The sequence below is a fragment of the Ahaetulla prasina genome, chromosome 4, assembly GCF_028640845.1.
Source record: "Ahaetulla prasina isolate Xishuangbanna chromosome 4, ASM2864084v1, whole genome shotgun sequence".
Lineage (NCBI taxonomy): Eukaryota > Metazoa > Chordata > Lepidosauria > Squamata > Colubridae > Ahaetulla > Ahaetulla prasina.
In genome coordinates, this window is record NC_080542.1 from 2,027,667 (window position 1) to 2,048,413 (window position 20,747).

At 44.6% G+C, this 20,747-nt stretch overlaps 2 protein-coding genes across 2 annotated transcripts in view; both read right to left on the reverse strand.

Annotated features, from left to right (window-relative positions):
- ATP1B2 (ATPase Na+/K+ transporting subunit beta 2) overlaps positions 1-20,747 on the reverse strand; it is a 193,345-nt gene that overhangs the window by 105,574 nt on the left and 67,024 nt on the right. The window lies entirely within an intron of this gene.
- On the reverse strand, positions 164-8,582 carry LOC131197478 (thialysine N-epsilon-acetyltransferase-like). Its single transcript, XM_058181592.1, has 6 exons — positions 7,711-8,582; positions 5,348-5,399; positions 4,120-4,203; positions 2,998-3,096; positions 2,330-2,370; positions 164-1,380 (listed from the first exon to the last, which is right to left on the reverse strand). The coding sequence occupies exons 1-6, from the start codon at positions 7,771-7,773 to the stop codon at positions 1,201-1,203; spliced, it is 519 nt and encodes a 172-aa protein (XP_058037575.1). The 5' UTR covers positions 7,774-8,582; the 3' UTR covers positions 164-1,200.

Below are 20,747 nucleotides of genomic sequence, written 5' to 3' on the forward strand. Positions count from 1 at the left end.
TCTACGTTTGCTTCTTGAATTTGGGGTGTCGAGTTCATATTTTGGGGGATTGGGCGTGATTGTGTTTGTGGTCAGTGTTTTTTCACTTTAAAACGTCTGGACTGCAGCCCCCAGAATTCCCCAGCCAGTATGGCTGGCTGAGGAATTCTGGGAGTTGCAGTCCAGAAGTCTTAAAAGTGACTAAAGTTGAAAAACACTGGGGACTCTACAGGGAGACCCCCTAAAAATTGGCCTCCAACCTTAATCAAATCACCTTTGACTAATTTTGGATTATAACTCCCGTCATCCCTAACCACAATGCAAATAAAACATTGTGGACTAGTAACTTGGCAGGAAGGAGCAAGACTTAATTCTGATACAGGGGGGGGGGGGCACATTTTTATGCTCAGAGATAAAAGCTGTAAAAAATATCAGGAGTCTCCTAACACTTTTTCTGATTCAGAGATTTTATTAAAAAGCAGAAAATAGAAGTAACCCTTCTTGTTTTAAAAATGTTAATTTGGGAGAGGAGGAATTATTAGTTTTTTATATAGGCAAAGAAAATATTAAATGTTGGTTTTGGGGCGGGAAAGAGCTGTGCTTGTCATTCCTAACTGGGGAATTCTGGGAGTTGAAATCCAGACATAATGGCTGCAGAATTCTGAATTCTGGGAGACGAAGTCTACCATTGCTAGCTGAGGAATTCTGGGAGTTGAAGTCGGGTCAATGCTGGCTGGGGAATTCTGGGAGCTGAAATCCACAAATGCTGGCTGGAGAATTCTGGGTGTTGAAGTCCAGGAATGCTGGCTGGGGATTTCTGGGAGTTGAAATCCAGACATAATGGCTGGGGAATTCTGAATTCTGGGAATCGAAGTCTACAAATCCTAGCTAAGGAATTATGGGAGTTGAAGTCCAGAAATGCTACCTGGGGATTTCTGGGAGCTGAAATCCACTAATGCTGCCTGGATAATTCTGGGAGTGGAAGTCCAGGAACACTGGCTGGGGATTTCTGGGAGTCGAAGTCTACAAATGCTGGCTGGGGAATTCTGGGAGTTGAAGTCCAAGCCTGCTGCCTGGAGTCCACAAACAGTGGAAATCTAGGAATTGAATTCCAGAGATCTTAGAAGCTGCTAAGGCTGATAAAATCCTGTTTTTCTGATCTTGGCATTAGCGCTGTTCTTCCTCCTCCTCTTCCTCCTCCTGAGTCGGCCTGGGGCGCACTCACGATGCCCGCCCGCCCTGGACGAGCCTCTGCAGGCCCTCTTTGTTAAACTCCATGCAGTGCCAGGCCAAGGACTCGGTGGTGTCTTGGGCTCCGAGCCGCAGGTACAACCTCTTCGCTCGCTGGTTGCTCTCCATGGTGCTAAATTTCATGCCCGTGCAACCGGCGGCCAGCGCCACCTGCCAAGCCAGAGAAAAATAGACATGATACTCAGTGCCCAATTTCACAGGTGACTCTGACTAAAACAGCAGCTTGCTTCCCAGGTTGCATCCACACAGTAAGGAAATTGGCCTGTCCCACCCTGTTCCCCGGCTGGTAGACTGCTACTGAACCTGCAGGCTCTGTGCTTCTTTTATCTGACCCAACAGGGCAGGGCGTCCTCGTCTTACGGCCAATCCCCCAGCGGCCAGAGTTCTGATGGGGTGCAGGTAGTCCTCGACTTACGACCACAGCTGAGCCCAAAATTGCTGTCGCTAAGTGGGCCAGTGGTTCAGCGAGTTTTGCCCTGTTTATTTATTTATTTATTTATTTATTTATTATTTAGATTTTTATACCGCCCTTCTCCTGAAGGACTCAGGGCGGTGTACAGCCAGATTAAAACAGTACAATATACAAATTAAAACCACAGTTAAAATAACCTATTCTATAAATGGCCGAAAAGTAAAACCGTCAAATTTGACCCATAAATAAAATACCCCAATTAAAATTATTAAAATTCGAAAAATTTAAAAAATTTGGTGACCTTCCTTGCTCCCGTCGTTAAATGAATTACAGTTGTTAAATTAGTGACAGGGTTGTTAAGTAATCTGGCTTTCCCCATTTGGGCGGGGCGTCGCATGAACCCTGGGAGGCTGCAACCGTCATAAATATGAGTCAGCTGCCGAGCGCCTGAATTTCGCTTGCGACGGTCGTATGTGTGAAAAAGTCGTATGTGTGGAAAAAGCCCAGTGCCGTCGTAACTTCGAACAGTCACTGAACAAACTGTTGTAGGTCAAGGTCTATCTGTATCTGTCTTTCCTGAGAAAGGGACAACAATTCTTTATTTGGGGAAGTCCTGAAAGGACAAGACACTAGTCCTCAATGCCATCGTAACGCAAATCCTGAGAAGGTTTTACATTCCGAACTTACTTCGGCAAGTTTCACCAGCAACTGCTTTCCGATTCCTTTATCTGGGGAAGAAATCACAAAGAAGTCAGGGCGCTGCCCCAAAAGGGCCATGCCAATTACATATATATATATATATATATATATATATATATATATATATATATATTTTAAAAAAGTCCAATAATTGCTATCATTTTCTTTGGAAACACTCTATTTAGGGTATTTCAAATATGCCAACTATAAGGTGGATGGATTGCGACTCCCAGAATTCCCTGGCTGGTATTTCTTAAGGTGGATAGACTTCAACTCCCAAAATTCCCAGCTGGCATACCTTAATATGGATGGATTGCGACTCCCAGAATTCCCTAGCTGGTATTTCTTAAGGTGAATGGACTTCAACTCCCAGAATTCCTAGCTGGCACGCTGGGACTTCAACTCCCAGAATTCCCAGCTGGCATGCTTTAAGATGGACGGACTCCCAGAATTCCCCAGCTGGCATGAATCATTCCAACTGGCAAGACCATATAAATGCTATTAGTCCGATAGGCCTTGCTCATCAAAACCAACTTTTAAAAGTTATCTTGGACTTATTTTGCTTGTTTTTGTCTTGTTGATTAAATTTATATGCCACCCATCGCACGATAATAAAGCGACCCTCGGCGAGTCCGACATGATCATTTTTAACCTACCCCGAAATTCCGGTACCACGTAGACATTTTCCAAATATACAATTTTTCCGTGGTTGACGCAGTAGCCCTTGTAGTACAAGGCGTAGCCGATCGGGCGCCCTGCATTGGGAGTAAAACGATAAGTTTATGAATTTATCGTCTGGCACATTTGCCTCACATTTTGATAAAGACCAGCAGAGTTCAAATGCAAAATACAAAATTTGGGGGGCAGTTAAATAACACAACTGGATCGCATCACAAGGTAAACATTCTGCGTTCACTTAGGGCAGGGGTCTGCAAACTTGGCTCCTTTAAGACTTGTGGACTTCAACTCCCAGAGTCCCTCAGCCAGCAAAGATTCTGGGAGTTGAAGTCCACAAGTCTTAAAGGAGCCAAGTTTGCAGACCCCTGACTTAGGGGGACTCCCGGGACACTCTGACCGTCATAAATACAAGTCAATTGCCCAAGCGTCTGAATTTTGCTTAGGGGGAATGCTGCAACGGTCGTAAGTGTGGAAAACGGTCATAAGTTGCTTTTTTCAGTGCTGTGATAACTTGGAACGGCCACTAAATGAACGGTTGTAAGTCGAGGACTAACTAACAGGGCAAAAACTCAGCGCCTTGTGCACAAGTGACCCTCGGATGTGTAATCTGACTCCATTCTGGTCATTGCTCACAATATTTTATTTTATGTTACCATAAATATTAAGTTTTAAATTTAAGTATTAAATTTTAAGTATTAAATTTTTAAAAACTTTTAAATGGTTTTATTGGGGTTTTTAAATTTTAGTGATTTTATAGGGTGTAATTGTATTTTAGTTTTGCCAATTGAATAAGTTTTTTAGGGGTAGTTTTTAATTATTGTATGGGTTTGCTTTGTATTTTAACTGGCTGTTCACCGCCCTGAGTCCTTCGGGAGAAGGGCGGTCTATAAATTAAAATATTATTATTATTATTATTATTATTATTATTATTATTATTATTATTATTATTATTATTATTATTATTATTATTATTATTATTATTATTATTATTATTATTAAGTGATTTTATGGTGACCTTAAGATTGATGCTTTGATGAATTTTCAGTATTTGGAAGTTTTACACTTGGGGGGGCGGAATTGGGGGAGGGAACAGCTCTTACCCGGCTTGGAGGAGTTTTCGGGGGGCAGTTCAGCCATGAGACATTTGAAGAAGGGATCTTGGCCAAAGCCATCTGCTCTCAAATCTAGGACAGGGAGGAAGAGGAAGAAAAGATAGAGAAGCAGAGTTAGGAGGAGGAGGAGGAAGAGGAAGAAAGGAGGAGGAAGAAGAAGAATGGAGGAAGAATGAAGGAAGAAGAAGGAAGGAAGAAGGAGGAGGTGGTAGGTGGAAGAAGAGAGAGAGAAGGAGAGTTAGGAGGAGGAGGAGGAAGAAAGGAGGAAGCGAGGAGGAAGTGTATGAAGAAGAGAGGGAAAAGGAAAATTAGGAAGAAGAAGAAAGGAGGAGGAGGATGAAGAATGGAGGAAGAAAATTAGGAGGAAGAGAGGGAAGTGTAAGAAGAAGAGATGGAGGAGGAGAAGGACAGTGGAAAGGAGGAAGAAGAATGGAGAAAGAATGAAAGAAAGGAGGGAGGGAGGAGGAGGCAGAAGAAGAAGAGACAGAGATGTAGAATTAGGAAGAGGAAGGAAGGAGGAAAAGAAAGAGAGGAGAAGGAGAAAGGAAGAAAGGTAGAGGAGGAGGGATAAGGAGAAGAAGAGGTGATGAAGGAGAATTTGGGGGGAGACGAAGGACAAGGAAGAAAGGAGTAGGAGGAAGAAGAATGGAGAAAGAACGAAGGAAGAAAGGAAGGGAGGAGGAGGTGAAAGAAGAGATTGAGAAGGAGAGTTGGGAGGGGGGAAAAGAGGTGGAGGAGGAGGGGAGAAGAAAGAAAATTAGGAGGAGGAGGAGAAGAAAGAAAAAAGGAAGAGAGGAAGAACAGAAGAAGAAAGGAGGAGAATTAGGAGGAGAAGGGTGAGGAGAAGGAGGGCCATTAGGAGGACGAGAAGGAGAAGAAGTGATGGAGGAGGAGGAGAAAGAAGAAGAAGGGAGAAAGAAAGGAGAAGGAAGGAAGAAAGGAGGAGAATTTGGAGAAAGAAGGAAGGAGGGAGAGAAGGGGAGGAAGAGAAACAGACACAGAATGTAACCAAAATGCAACCACACCCAAAAATCCACTCCTGATTTCCCCCACTGGCCAAAGGTGTAAGCTCTCCCTGGCCATTGGCCACCCCCAGCTCTGCCCCCCACCATCATCACCCCCCCCAAAGCCTGAAATTCCCCAGGGGAGGGGAGCTGGATTCCCCCCCCCAACCCCCCGACCCCCCCCAAAAATGCTCTCCAAAATAAATCCTTACCTTCCGCGTTGATCGAGACCTCGTGCAATAAATTATGATATTCCGCAATTTCCTGAGGAGGGAGTAGAATTAGAGGGGTTGTTATATGAAGACATCCTGGGGATCGGGGGGGGCTCGAACCCCCAAATTCCAACCTTGTCCAGAATCCCAGATGCAGCGGGGGGGGGGGGCTTGAACCAATAAGGCAGTCCTCCAATTATGACCATGCGAAGGTACAACGCTGGAAAAAAACACGACTTGGGACCGTTTTCCTAGACCCTCGCAGCGTTCATGTACCGACTCGCACTTACGACGGCTGCAGCGTCCCGGGGTCACACGATTCCCCCTTTTTGTAACCTTCCGATGAGCCAATGAGTCAATGAGATTCACTGAGCGGCCGTGTTTCTCACTTAACAAGGACAGCGTGATTCGCTTAACGACCGTGGCAACAAAAGGTCATAAAACGGGACGCAGCTCGCTTAACAACGGTCTTTAAGTGAACCAAGGGACATGTTGGAGCTCAGTTGCAGCCGTTAGTCAAGGACTTATTTGAGAAATTACGCAGGCAGCAAAATTTAACTTTACTTTCCTTGTTCTAGTTGGGATCCCTCGGAATAATTAGAAATAATAATAATAATAATAATAATAATAATAATAATAATAATAATAATAATAATAATAATAATAATAATAATAATAATAATGTTTTAATTTGTATACCGCCCTTCTCCCGAAGGACTCAGGGGTTCTTTATTAAAATCATCAAGCCCCCCCATGATTCCCCCACTTGGACAGGTTGAACATCGGACCGAACCAAATCGGAGATAAGAGGCCGCTCATTCTGAATTTATTTTTCCTCTTTTCTTGGTTGCTGGAAAACCTCAACAAGAGGCCATTCGGCTCTTTGGGGCTTCTATCCATCGAAACAGATTTAAACAGATTAACGGAGTTGTAAGGGACCTTGAAGGTCATCTAATCCAACCCCCCCACCCAAATAGGTGTTCTGTGGATTTGATCTGGCCCTTTTTTGCTCCTGTCACTAAATCTGGAACAATTCAGGTGCCAGGTGTGGGTTCACCTGCCAACTTAAGATTCTTTGTTCTGCAAGAGAGAGAGAGAGAGAGAGAGAGATGCATAGATAGGAAGGAAGGAAGGAAGGATGAATGGATGGATGGATGGATGGGCAGGTAATTAGGTAGGTACTTGATAGGCAAACCTAAAGACGGATGGATGAACAGATCATAAAATCATAGAGCTGGAAAGGATACGTGGAGGTCTTCTAATCGATCCCTTGATGCTATTATACCATCCTGGACAAATCATTGTCCAATGGGAAGGAAGGAAGGAAGGAAGGAAGGAAGGAAAGAAGGAAGGAACGCAAGCAAGCAAGCTGTTCTCCAAAGCACCTGAGGGCAGAACAAGAAGCAATGGGTGGAAACTAATCCAGGAGAGATGCAATTTAGAACTAAGGAGAAATTTCCTGACAGTTAGAACAATTAATCAGTGGAACGACTTGCCTGCAGAAGTTGTGAATGCTCCAACACTGGAAATTTTTAAGAAAATGTTGGATAGCCATTTGTCTGAAGTGGTGTAGGGTTTCCTGCCTGGGCAGGGGGTTGGACTAGAAGACCTCCAAGGTCCCTTCCAACTCTGTTATTCTATTCTATTCTATTCTATTCTATTCTATTCTATTCTATTCTATTCTATTCTAAAGAAGAAAGGATTAGAAGGCTCTTTCTCCTTTCTTTCTATTTTTTCCCTTCCTTCTTCCCTCTCTCCTTCCCTTCCCTCTTTTCTCCTTTCCTTTTCTTTCCCTTCCCTTTTTCTTTCCTTTCCTCCCTCTTTTCTTCCTTTCCTTTCCTCCCTCTTTTCTTTCCTTCCTTCCTTTTCTTTTCCTCCCTCTTTTCTTCCTTCCCTTCCCTTTTTCTTCCCTTTCCTTTCCTCCCTCTTTTCTCCTTTCCCCCCCCTTTTTCCCCTCCCCGTGCCTTTTTCTTTCCTTTCCTCTCTCTTTTCTTCCTTTCCTTTCTTTTCTCCCTCCTTCCTTTCTTCCTTACCTTTTCTTTCCATTCTTTTCCTTCCACTTGTCTTCCTTCCCTTTCCTTCCCTTTTCCTTTCCTTTCCTCCCTCTTTCTTTCCTTCTTTCTTTTCCTCTTTCTCCTTTCCTTTCCCTTCCCTTTTTCTCCTTTCCTTTCCTTCCCTATCCCCTTTTCTCCTTCGCTTCACTTTCCTTTTTCTTTCCTTTCCTTTCCTCCCTCTTTTCTTCCTTCCCTTCCCTTTCTTCCTGGGACCGAAGGCAAGAGAGACTCTAAGAGAGCCCAGACAAACCACGGTCCAATCCTGGCTTGAAAGAAGATCCGAAAAGTCCGGCTTTCGCCTATCCTCACCTTTATGAAGCTCATGAGCACCTCACAGTCCTTGCTGGTGGCCGGCCGGATGAAACACTCCATCGGTCTGGCTGGGAGGGAGGCAGCTCCAAAGTGGCTCCGGCCAACAAAATCCAGGCAGGTTTGTCCACTCCTGCCCTGCCCAGCGCAGAGGGGGGGGGGAATTCCCAGTGGGTGGTTGCAGAGGGCCAGATGCCAGTCACGTGGAAAAGGGTGCGGCTATTACACTCGCCCTGGCTAGGAAGGTGCCAGGACGGTTTATGGATTTCTTTACAAAGGTTTTTTTTTAGCCCTGCCTTTTACAACTTTATAAGTCACTCTTTATAGGTTTTTACGTTGGAACCTTGATGTTTGGAACCCTCACCACATCTCTGACATCAATACAATTGAACGTGTCCAGAAATATTTTACAAGAAGAGTTCTCCATTCCTCTGTAAACAACAAAATACATTATCCCACCAGACTTGAAATCCTAGGCTTAGAAAACTTGCAACTCCGTCGCCTTCGACAAGACCTAAAGCTTAACTCACAGAATCATCTATTGTAATGTCCTTCCCGTCAAAGACTACTTCAGCTTTAATTGCAATAATACTAGAGCAACTAATAGATTTAAACTTAATGTCAACCGCTTTAATCTAGATTGCAGAAAATATGACTTCTGTAACAGAATCATCAGTGCTTGGAATACTTTACCTGACTCTGTGGTCTCTTCCCATAATCCTAGAAGTTTTATCCAAAAACTTTCTACTATTGACCTCACCCCATTCCTAAGAGGAGCATAAGGGGCGTGCATAAGCGCACAAACGTGCCTACCGTTCCTGTCCTATTGTTTTTTTTTTCTTTTCTCCTTCCTATATATATGCTTATACCTCCTTATATTTACCCATATATATATATGTTTATTTACTATATAATCTTTTTGTATGATACCTACATATATTGTTGTGACAAAATAAAATAAATAAAATAAATAAATATTAAAATGGATTAAAAAGAAGCGAGGAATAGACAGGACAGAGGTGAGATCATCTACTGATCTACAGATCCAGCAGGTTCCGACAGGTTGCGGGGAATCGGTAGCGGAAATTTTCAGTAGTTCAGAGAACTGGCAAATGCCACCTTTGGCTGGCCCCAGGAGTGGGGAGGGAATGGGGATTTTGCAAGATCCTTCCCCCAGGAGTGGGGAGGGAATGGGGATTTTGCAAGATCCTTCCCCCAGGAGTGGGGTGATGGGAATGGGGATTTTGCAAGATCCTTCCCCCCAGGAGTGGGGTGGGAATGGGGATTTTGCAAGATCCTTCCCCCAGGAGTGGGGTGGGAATGGGGATTTTGCAAGATCCTTCCCCCAGGAGTGGGGTGGTGGGAATGGGGATTTTGCAAGATCCTTCCCCCAGGAGTGGGGAGGGAATAGGGATTTTGCAAGATCCTTCCCCCAGGAGTGGGGTGGGAATGGGGATTTTGTAAGAACCTTCCCCCAGGAGTGGGATGGTGGGGATGGGGATTTTGCAAGATCCTTCCCCCAGGAGCGGGGTGGGAATGGGGATTTTGCAAGATCCTTCCCCCCAGGAGTGGGGTGGGAATGGGGATTTTGCAAGATCCTTCCCCCAGGAGTGGGGAGGGAATGGGGATTTTGCAAGATCCTTCCCCCAGGAGTGGGGAGGGAATGGGGATTTTGCAATATCCTTCCCCTGCCACGCCCGCCAAGCTAAGCCCGCCAAGCCACTCCCACAGAACCGGTAGTAAAAAAAATTAGATTTCACCACTGATACAGGTAGCCCTCAACCTACGACCATTTTTTCTTGTCTTTTTTTAAAAAAATTTTTATTTAACCATTTTCTTCGCTTTACGGTACCCATCTTTACAACACTCCTATACATTCATATTTTATATTTTCTGAGGTTTTCGCGGGTGTTTGTATATAGGTCTTTGGTTATTCGGGTTTTCTCCCGCGTAAAATTGGAAGTGTCTTGGCGACGTTTCGACGAAGTCTCGTTCGTCATCTTCAGGCTTCAGCTTCGTGCTCCTGGGAGCAATGTGTGATCGCAGCTGTTTCTTCCTTTTAACTGCTAGTGGGGGTCTGAACTGATTGGGTGGGAGCTTGGCTGTGCTCTGATTGGATGGGGTTTTTTTGGTGCTCTGATTGGCTGGGGGTGTGTCCTGTTTGGCTGGGGGCTTGGTTGTGCTCAGATTAGTCTGTGTTGCAGGGAGATTTGAGCTGGTGAGCTGCATTGCTGTTGTTTGGCTTCGTGTTTGTGGTCGTGCTACATCTTCATAGTGGGTGTCTGTCTGCTGTATGTATGGATTGGAGGGGTTTGAGGGGTTTGAAATGGCTAATGTTGCAGCTGCGTTCTGGCTTCTGGTCCTTGGTCGTGCTTCCTGGTCAGTGTGGGTTTGGGTCTGCTTTCTGGGTGGATGTGTGGTGGTGACATCCTGTGTGGACCTTGTGAGTGTGGGTCTGGTGTCATTCCTCGTGTCAGGGACTCGTTTGTCAATAAGGGCGGGTTTCCAAATGGCTGGTAGGTGGGAGGTATCATCTCGTTTGTTCATGCTGTGTGGGCGTTTTTCTATCTCGATGGCTTCTCTGATTATTCTGTTGTTAAAGTGTTCAGTTTTGGCGATAGTTCTGGTCTTTTTAAAGTCAATATCGTGTCCTGTGGCTTTGAGGTGTTAGACCAGGGAAGAAGTTGGTTCCTCTTTTTTGATATATATAAACCCCCACATCATGAACAAATGTGACGATACCTCCCGCCTACCAGACATCTGGAAACTAGCCCTAGTCAACAAACAAGTCTCAGCCAAGAAAATTGACACCGGACCCAGGATAACACATGACGCTACCACCAATCATCCTCACCAGATTCAAACCCAAACCCATCCCACAGACGAAATACAACCACCATCCAGAAGCCAGATTACGTTGGCACCACCAGCTGCTGCTCCCCCCTCTGATCCCCACACAAAGCAAACTGACACACGCTATGAACACATGACAAGACCTCAAACTCGGAGCCAAACCAAAACCCGGGATGCTGCATCACAGCCATCTGCTCAAGACATCACATCACAGAACTCCAGAGGCCACAACACCAAAGCTCAGGAACAAAAGACTAGGACCACACCCACACAGGATGCTACGAAACAGCCGACCAATCTGCAAACACCCACTCCGTCTACCAATCAGGATGCAACCACAGAGCCAACCAACCCGCTCACAGCAACACTCCCCACCTCGATCAAGCTGCAAACACCCACTCCATCTACCAGTCAAGATGCAACCACACGGCCAACCAACCCGCTCACAGCAACACTCCCCACCTCCCCACCAGTATTTATAGAGAGACTGCAGCTCCAACCACGCTTTGCTCGCACAAGCATGAAGCCGAAAGCACCAGCCTGAAGATGATGAGTGAGACCATGTTGAAACGTTGCCAAGATACTCTCAACCTTACACGGGAAAAGACCTGAATATGCCAAGACCTACATATCTGTATAATTATAATTATATATATAATTTACATCCTACGTTTTATCATGATAATTTTATAATTGCCTAATCTTTCCAAGTAATGCTTCTAAAGTTAAGATAAATAACAGAGGCGATAGGGGACATCCTTGTCTTACACCTTTCGTTATGTTAAATGTTTCTGTTAGTTCTCCGTTTATTATCGCCTTTGCCGGTTGATTAGAGCAGGGGTCAGCAACTTGCGGCTCTGGAGCTGCATGTGGCTTTTTCACCCCACTGCTGAGGCTCCCTGTCACTCAGACTATATGTCGCAACAGCCAATGTGCGACACCCGCCACAGGCGATTTATTGAGCTTTTTAACTCCTGGTAGGCCAACCATGGATAAATCTAAGAAAAGTTTCCAAAGAAAACAGAATGTTTAATAGAGAAGAATAGAATAGAATTTTTATTGGCCAAGTGTGATTGGACACACAAGGAATTTGTCTTGGTGCATATGCTCTCAGTGAACATAAAAGAAAAGATACGTTCATCAAGGTACAACATTTACAACACAATTGATGGTCAATATATCAATATAAATCATAAGGATTGCCAGCAACAAGTTATAGTCATACAGTCATAAGTGGAAAGAGATTGGTGATGGGAACTATGAGAAGATTAATAGTAGTGCAGATTCAGTAAATAGTCTGACAGTGTTGAGGGAATTATTTGTTTAGCAGAGTGATGGCCTTCGGGAAAAAACTGTTCTTGTGTCTAGTTGTTCTGGTGTGCAGTGCTCTATAGCGTCGTTTTGAGGGTAGGAGTTGAAACAGTTTATGTCCAGGATGCGAGGGGTCTGTAAATATTTTCACGGCCCTCTTCTTGATTCGTGCAGTATACAGGTCCTCCATGGAAGGCAGGTTGGTAGCAATTATTTTTTTTGCAGTTCTAATTATCCTCTGAAGTCTGTGTTTTTCTTGTTGGGTTGCAGAACCGAACCAGACAATTATAGAGGTGCAAATGACAGACTCAATAATTCCTCTGTAGAACTGAATCAGCAGCTCCTTGGGCAGTTTGAGCTTACTGAGTTGGCGCAGAAAGAACATTCTTTGTTGTCCTTTTTTAATGATGTTTTTGATGTTAGCTGTCCATTTGAGATCTTGCGATATGATAGAACCTAGAAATTTGAAGGTTTCTACTGTTGATACTGTGTTGTCAAGTATTGTGAGAGGTGGAAGTATGGAAGGGTTTCAACTACACATGCTCGTTTTGTGGCTGCTCAAGAAATAGTCAGGCACAGGAAGGGTTTTTGTGGCTCCAGGTGTTTTCTTTTCCGTGGGAAACGGGTCCAAATTGCTCTTTTTGAGTGTTTAAGATTGCAGACCCCTGGGTTAGAATATAACTAACCTAACAAATTTCTCCCCAAAGTTCGTATTTTTTTAATTGTAAAATCATAAACGGCCAGCTCAGATTGTCGAAGGCCTTTTGCGTGTCCAGAAAAATCAGTGCTAATTGTTTCCCGGTTTGTGCTTCACGATACTCCAAGACAGTCGTAATAATTCTCATATTGTTTTGCAACTGTCTTTTCGGTTAACAACCCATTTTTGGTCCGGATGGATAAGTTCATTTAACAATCTTTCAAGATTACGGAGGCAAATATTTTATAGCCAACATTTAGTGGTGATATAAGCCTGTAATTTTTTTTTATCGGGTGATGATCTTGTCTCTTCCTTTGGTATTAGTGTGATATATATACTTTTGACTAAGATTTGGGTAGTTTGGCCTCTGCTAACCCCTCATTATATAACTCCAACATTAAGGCATCTAATGATTCTTGTACTATGTTGTATAATTCCGCATGGAGTCCATCTGGGCCTGGAGTTTTGTTGGGGTTTTTTGTTTCTTGACCGTTTCGGTTACTTCCAGCATTGTTATTTTTTTTATTTAACATCGTTCTCATTGCATCCGATAGTTCAGTTAGACCTGCCTTTTTAAGATACTGTTTAGTGATGTCTTCTGATATGTTTTCTTGGCTGTACAGGGTTTTAAAAAAATTTTTGGACTATATTCTTTTTATCTTCCACCTGGTGGGGTAGGATTCCCTTCTCATCCTGTAGTTGATGAATTATTTTCTTCTCTTTTTTCTTTTTTCTTTTTAGCTTACATGCTAACCATCTGCCTGCCATTATTTGCATTTTCAAAAAAAGTTTTGTTTCGCCATTCAAAAAAGTTTTCTTCTTGTGTCATTAAATTTAGTCTGTGTTTTATTAAATCTTTTTTCCTTTTTTTTTTTTTTGAGGTTCTTTCTGTAGATCTAGTTCCAATGTTTGAATAGAATAGAATAGAATAGAATAGAATAGAATAGAATAGAAAATATGGAATGAAATGGAATAGAATAGAATAGAATAGAATAGAATAGAATAGAATAGAATAGAAAATATGGAATGGAATGAAATAGAATAGAATAGAATAGAATAGAATAGAATAGAATAGAATAGAAAATATGGAATGGAATGAAATAGAATAGAATAGAATAGAATAGAATAGAATAGAATAGAATAGAATAGAATAGAATAGAATAGAAAATATGGAATGGAATGAAATAGAATAGAATAGAATAGAATAGAATAGAATAGAATAGAAAATATGGAATGGAATGAAATGGAATAGAATAGAATAGAATAGAATAGAATAGAATAGAATAGAATAGAATAGAAAATATGGAATGAAATGGAATAGAATAGAATAGAATAGAATAGAATAGAATAGAATAGAATAGAATAGAAAATATGGAATGGAATGGAATGAAATGGAATAGAATAGAATAGAATAGAATAGAATAGAATAGAATAGAATAGAATAGAATAGAATAGAAAATATGGAATGGAATGAAATAGAATAGAATAGAATAGAATAGAAAATATGGAATGGAATGAAATGGAATAGAATAGAATAGAATAGAATAGAAAATATGGAATGAAATGGAATAGAATAGAATAGAATAGAATAGAATAGAATAGAATAGAATAGAATAGAATAGAATAGAAAATATGGAATGGAATGAAATGGAATAGAATAGAATAGAATAGAATAGAATAGAATAGAATAGAATAGAATAGAAAATATGGAATGAAATGGAATAGAATAGAATAGAATAGAATAGAATAGAATAGAATAGAATAGAAAATATGGAATGGAATAAAATGAAATGGAATTAGAATAGAATAGAATAGAATAGAATAGAATAGAATAGAATAGAATAGAAAAATAGAAAAAAGAAGGACTAGGGGAGACATGATAGCAGTCTTCCAATATCTCAGGGGCTGCCACAAAGAAGAGGAAGTCAAACTATTCTCCAAAGCACCTGAGGGTAGAACAAGAAGCAATGGGTGGAAACTAATCAAGGAGAGAAGCAACTTAGAACTAAGGAGAAATTTCCTGACAGTTAGAATAATCGATAGGTGGAACAACTTGCCTGCAAAAGTTGTAAATACTCCAACACTGTAATTTTTTTTAAGAATAGAGTAGAGTAGAGTAGAATAGAATAGAATAGAAAAGAAAAGAAAATATGGAATAGAATAGAATAGAATAGAAAAGGAAAGAAAATATGGAATGGAATGGAATGGAATGGAATAGAATAGAATAGAATAGAATAGAATAGAATTTTTATTGGCCAAGTGTGATTGGACACACAAGGAATTTGTCTTGGTGCATATGCTCTCAGTGTACATAAAAGATACGTTCGTCAAGAATCATAAGGTACAACACTTAATGATAGTCACTGGGTACAGTGGCAATCAGGAAACAATCAATATCAATATAAATGCATCCTGCAGTGTATTTTGCTGTTGCTAATTTTCCCTTATTTTTTCTTATCATGTTAGTCCTCGAATGTCTGCTTTTGTCGTATCTCACCCGTTTTGCAATGATGTTACTTCTTTCCTGTTTTCATTGAAGGAAAGTTTCATTTCTTTTTCCACTATGTACATGCATTCCTTCTCTTTCAAGACGTTTGGGTTCATTGTCCATCTCTTCTTCTTCTTCTCCTTCTCCTTTTCCTTCTTCGTCTCCTTCTCCTTCTCCTCCTTCTTCTTCTCCTCCTCCTCCTCTTCCTCCTCCTCCTCCTCCTCTCCATATCGCTTTTATCAAGTTATGGTCTGCCCGTGTATTTGTCATTATCTCCACCTCTTCGATCTCTCTTCTCAGTCCCCGGAGTCATCCATACCATCTCAATTCTTGACCAGGATTGGTGTGTATTCGAACAGAAGGTATATTGATGGGGTCTGTTTAATTAATAATCCGTGTGTCTTGCAGATCTAACACTTGTACCACATCACAAAATGTATTTGGAAGTCTCCCTTCGTTTTTTTCTGACTTCTTTGGCTGCTTCTATAGCCATGACGGCGAACCGAGGGCGGGCGGGCCACAGGTGGCACGCAGAGCATATCTGTGGGCACGTGAGCGTTGCGCCAGTGTTGCACATGCGTTGCCTGTGTGTGCCGGCTGTCTGATTTTTGGGCCTTCTGGGCCCACCGGAATTTGGGAAACGGGTCATTTCTGGCCTCCTGAGAGCCTCCAGGGATGAGTGGGGGAGGCTGTTTTTGTCCTCCCCTGGCTCCAAGAAAGGCTCTGGAGCCTGGAGAAGGCGAAAAACGGGCCTTCCGGGCCCACCGGTAACCTTTTTGCTGTCGCGTACCAAAAGCAGGAGGACCGCGGGGGCGGGGGGGGTTTGTGCATGCATGCAGAGGGGGGCAAGGGGAAGCATTGAATTATGGGTGTGGGCACGCGCGTGCACAACCCCCCCCCACATTTCCCCCGCTTTTGGCACGCGACGGCAAACAGGTTAGCCATCACTGTTCTATAGTCTTTTTGGCGTCTACCACTGCGATAAAAATCACCTATTAAACTTATATTTTCACATTCTATCTCCATTATTGTTTTATGTAATTTCCTATAGAATTCTTTCCGGTTATTATTCAGCCCCTACATTTTGGTTGTTAAGTGAGGTTAAAGTCCCAGGCTAGTAGTTCCTGGGCATGGATGGTGTGCCTGCATCAGGGACTTTTCCTAAGTTGAGTGGGCCAAGGCCCCTCCAGAACCAGATGGTAAAGCGGAATAGGTTGGCGAGACCCAGTTTGATTTAATGGTTAAGATTCTGGACTAGAAACAGGGTGGCTGGGAGTTCTAGTCCTGCCTTAAGGATCAAGCTAGCTGGGTGATTTTGGACGGTGGGTTCTACTCCCACTTTATCTGTGACTTTGGGCCAGTTACTAGGAGACAGTGAGTTCTAGTCCTGTCTTAGATGTGAAAGCCAGCTGGGTGATTTTGGGATAATGACCAGGAGACGGGGAATTCTGGTTTTGTCTTGGGCAAGAAAGCCAGTTGGGTGATTTGGGGCCAATGACCAGGAGACGGGGAGTTCTAGTTTTGTCTTGGGCAAGAAAGCCATTTGGGTGATTTGGGGCCAATGACCAGGAGACGGGGAGTTCTAGTTTCTTCTTGGGCAAGAAAGCCAGTTGGATGATTTGGGGCCAATGACCAGGAGATGGGGAGTTCTAGTTTTGTCTTGGGCGAGAAAGCCAGTTGGCTGATTTGGGGCCAATGACCAGGAGACGGGGAGTTCTAGTTTTGTCTTGGCCAAGAAAGCCAGTTGGGTGATTTGGGGCCAATGACCATGAGACGGGGAGTTCTAGTTTTGTCTTGGCCAAGAAAGCCAGTTCGGTGATTTGGGGCCAGTGACCAGGACATGGGGAGTTCTAGTTTCTTCTTGGGCAAGAAAGCCAGTTGGGTGATTTGGGGCCAATGATCAGGAGACCGGGAGTTTTAGTTTCTTCTTGGGCAAGAAAGCCAGTTGGGTGATTTGGGGCCAATGACCAGGAGACTGGGAGTTCTAGTTTCGTCTTGGGCAAGAAAGCCAGTTGGGTGATTTGGGGCCAGTGACCAGGAGACTGGGAGTTCTAGTTTCGTCTTGGACATGAAAGCCAGTTGGATGATTTGGGGCCAATGACCAGGAGACAGGGAGTTCTAGTTTCATCTTGGGCAAGAAAGCCAGTTGGGTGATTTGGGGCCAATGACCAGGAGACGGGGAGTTCTAGTTTCGTCTTGGGCAAGAAAGCCAGCTGGGTGACTGGGTTGATCACACTCTCTCAGCCCAGTCCACCTCACAGGGTTGTTGTAGGGGATAGGTGAAAGATAAAGGACTATTCTGAATGTTTGCCAGCTGGGGAATTCTGGGATTTGAAGTCCAGATCTCTTAGTCACCAACGGGTGTAGTAGGGAGTAGTAGGACTCAACTCACCCGGGACCCCGGGTGCGAATGGTGACCTGCAAACAAAAATATTTTTGAAGCGAGAATCTGACCTTCTGCCAAGTTGCACCCAGCGACCTGGCGCACCTGGCACGCCTATCAGAGTTTATCCATGGTTTCCCCTTGGCCGAGCTACCCCCCCACCCCGCCACCCACTCATTAACCTTATTTTATAACCCCTAATGGCCATCTAATCAATCACCCCACCTCTTCCACCCATCGTTATTACGACATGTCATTTATGGCTCCAAAGATGAGAAGCAGAATTTGGGCCAAACGTTTACACGTCCAAGAGATCTGGGATCCCTGATTTTAATTTCCCAACCGATTAGATTACAGGGGATCAGCCTTTGAACTCAGATCAAGGTCCACTACAACGACGTGTGTTTGACCCACAAAACAATTGGCAATTTTGCAATGAGACAAGCTGAGGGTGTATGTGGGGGCGCCCCCCCCCCAAAAAAAGTTATCCTTGGTGGGTAGATTCCACCCGAAGAAATATTACAGTTAATCCTCGACTTACAACCATTCGCTCGAAGTTACAACGGCACGGAAAAAAAGCGACTTACAATCGGTCTTCAGACTTACGACCGTCGCAGCATTTCTTGCGGCGGCGAGATCAAAATTCGGGAGTTAGCAATCTCCGGGGTCATGTGACCAACATCGGTGACCTCCCCGGCCACTTTCCGACAAGCGAAGTCGAGGGGTGGGTGGGAGAGTGGAGCGAGATTCGTTTAACGTCCGCACAATTCACTTAACAACCGTGGGAACAAAATCTGGCTGAACTGACTTATCTTAGTCAGTTCAGCCTTGCTTAGCAACGGAAATTTGTTAACTGTTGTGGTTGTTAAGTCGAGGACTAGAAATAATGACGAGAAGGACCAGGGGAGGGGCATGATAGCAGCCTTCCGATATTTGAGAGGCTGCCCCAAAGAAGAGGAGGGGGGGGGTTCAACCTATTCTCCAAAGCACCAGAAGGCAGGACAACAGAATTAGAATGACAAGAGTTGGAAGGGACCTTGTAGATCATCTAGTCCAACCCCGCACAGGACAAGAAGCAGCAGATGGAAACTCACCAAGGAGAGAAGCAACCTAGAACTAAGGAGACGTTTCCCTGACGGGTAGAACAATTAATCGGTGGAACAGCTTGCCACCAGAAGTTGTAGGTGTTTCGGCACCTGAGCACCGGCCACCTGGTTTTCTGGTTTCCGTCAGCTGGTCTTCACGCACGCCAGAGCCCTGGGGAGGGCAAAAATGGGCTCCCTACCCCCCCAGAGGCCGGAAATGGCCCGTTTCCCGACTTCGGACCAGAAGGCCCGTTTTGTGCTCTCCTCAGGCTCCAGAGCCTTTCTAGGAGCCTGGGGAGGGCAAAAACGGCCACACCCACCCCAACCCGACATCCGATGGGGCCAGAAGGCCTGAAAATCAGACGTTGTGGGTCTTTTATGAAGAGACTAGACCAACCTTGGCAACTTTTAAGCCTGGCGGACTTCAACTCCCCTGTCAATGTTTGCTTGACCTGTGACACGGGAGGTGTGTCATCAAAATGATGGCGGTTCTTATTCCCCGCCAAACCCCTGGATTGCATAACGGCCCCACATCTGGTGTTCCAGGTCACAGAAAGAACCAATATGGCTTCTTTCTGGCTCGGCTTTTGGCAGGAAATAATGGATGTGACCAGTGGGGAAAATCCCATTTTCGTTTTCACTACCGGGTCTGTGGGGGTGGCTTGGTGGGTGTGGCAGGGGAAGGATACTGCAAAATCCCCATTCCCTCCCCACTCCTGGGGGAAGGATACTGCAAAATCTCCATTCCTTTCCCACTCCAGGGGAAAAGATACTGCAAAATCCCCATTCCCTCCCCACTCCAGGGGAAAAGATACTGCAAAATCCCCATTCCCTCCCCACTCCAGGGGAAAAGATACTGCAAAATCCCCATTCCCTTCCCACTCCAGGGAAGGATACTGCAAAATCCCCATTCCCTCCCCACTCCAGGGGAAAAGATACTGCAAAATCTCCATTCCTTTCCCATTCCAGGGAAGGATACTGCAAAATCCCCATTCCCTTCCCACTGCAGGGAAGGATACTACAAAATCCCCATTCCCTTCCCACTCCAGGGAAGGATACTGCAAAATCCCCATTCCCTCCCCACTCCTGGGGGAAGGGGACTGCAAAATCCCCATTCCCACCCCACTCCTGGGGAAAAGATACTGCAAAATCTCCATTCCCTCCCCACTCCTGGGGAAAAGATACTGCAAAATCCCCATTCCCTCCCCACTCCTGGGGGAAAGATACTGCAAAATCCCCATTCCCACCCCACTCCTGGGGAAGGATATTGCAAAATCCCCATTCCCTCCCCACTCCTGGGGAAAGGATACTGCAAAATCCCCATTCCCTCCCCACTCCAGGGGAAAAGATACTGCAAAATCCCCATTCCCTTCCCACTCCAGGGAAGGATACTGCAAAATCCCCATTCCCTCCCCACTCCAGGGGAAAAGATACTGCAAAATCTCCATTCCTTTCCCATTCCAGGGAAGGATACTGCAAAATCCCCATTCCCTTCCCACTGCAGGGAAGGATACTACAAAATCCCCATTCCCTTCCCACTGCAGGGAAGGATACTGCAAAATCCCCATTCCCTCCCCACTCCTGGGGGAAGGGGACTGCAAAATCCCCATTCCCACCCCACTCCTGGGGAAAAGATACTGCAAAATCTCCATTCCCTCCCCACTCCTGGGGAAAAGATACTGCAAAATCCCCATTCCCTCCCCACTCCTGGGGGAAAGATACTGCAAAATCCCCATTCCCACCCCACTCCTGGGGAAGGATATTGCAAAATCCCCATTCCCTCCCCACTCCTGGGGAAAGGATACTGCAAAATCCCCATTCCCTCCCCACTCCTGGGGGAAAGATACTGCAAAATCCCCATTCCCTTCCCACACCTGGGGGAAAGATACTGCAAATTCCCCATTCCTTTCCTACTCCTGGGGGAAGGATACTGCAAAATCTCCATTCCCTCCCCACTCCAGGGGAAAAGATACTGCAAAATCCCCATTCCCTTCCCACTCCTGGGGGAAGGATACTGCAAAATCCCCATTCCCTCCCCACTCCTGGGGGAAGGATATTGCAAAATCTCCATTCCCTTCCCACTCCTGGGGGAAGGATATTGCAAAATCTCCATTCCCACCCCAGTCCAGGGGAAGGATACTGCAAAATCCCCATTCCCTCCCCACTCCTGGGGAAAGGATACTGCAAAATCCCCCTTCCCACCCCACTCTGAGGCCAGCC

Coding starts and splice junctions, on each gene's coding strand:
- LOC131197478 (XM_058181592.1), bottom strand. CDS start 7,773: ATGGAGTGTTTCATCCGGCCGGCCACCAGCAAGGACTGTGAGGTGCTC. Junction 3,097..4,119: donor CGAAAACTCCTCCAAGCCGG/GTAAGAGCTGTT, acceptor CTCCCAATGCAG/GGCGCCCGATCGGCTACGCC. Junction 2,371..2,997: donor CGTGGTACCGGAATTTCGGG/GTAGGTTAAAAA, acceptor TTTCTTCCCCAG/ATAAAGGAATCGGAAAGCAG.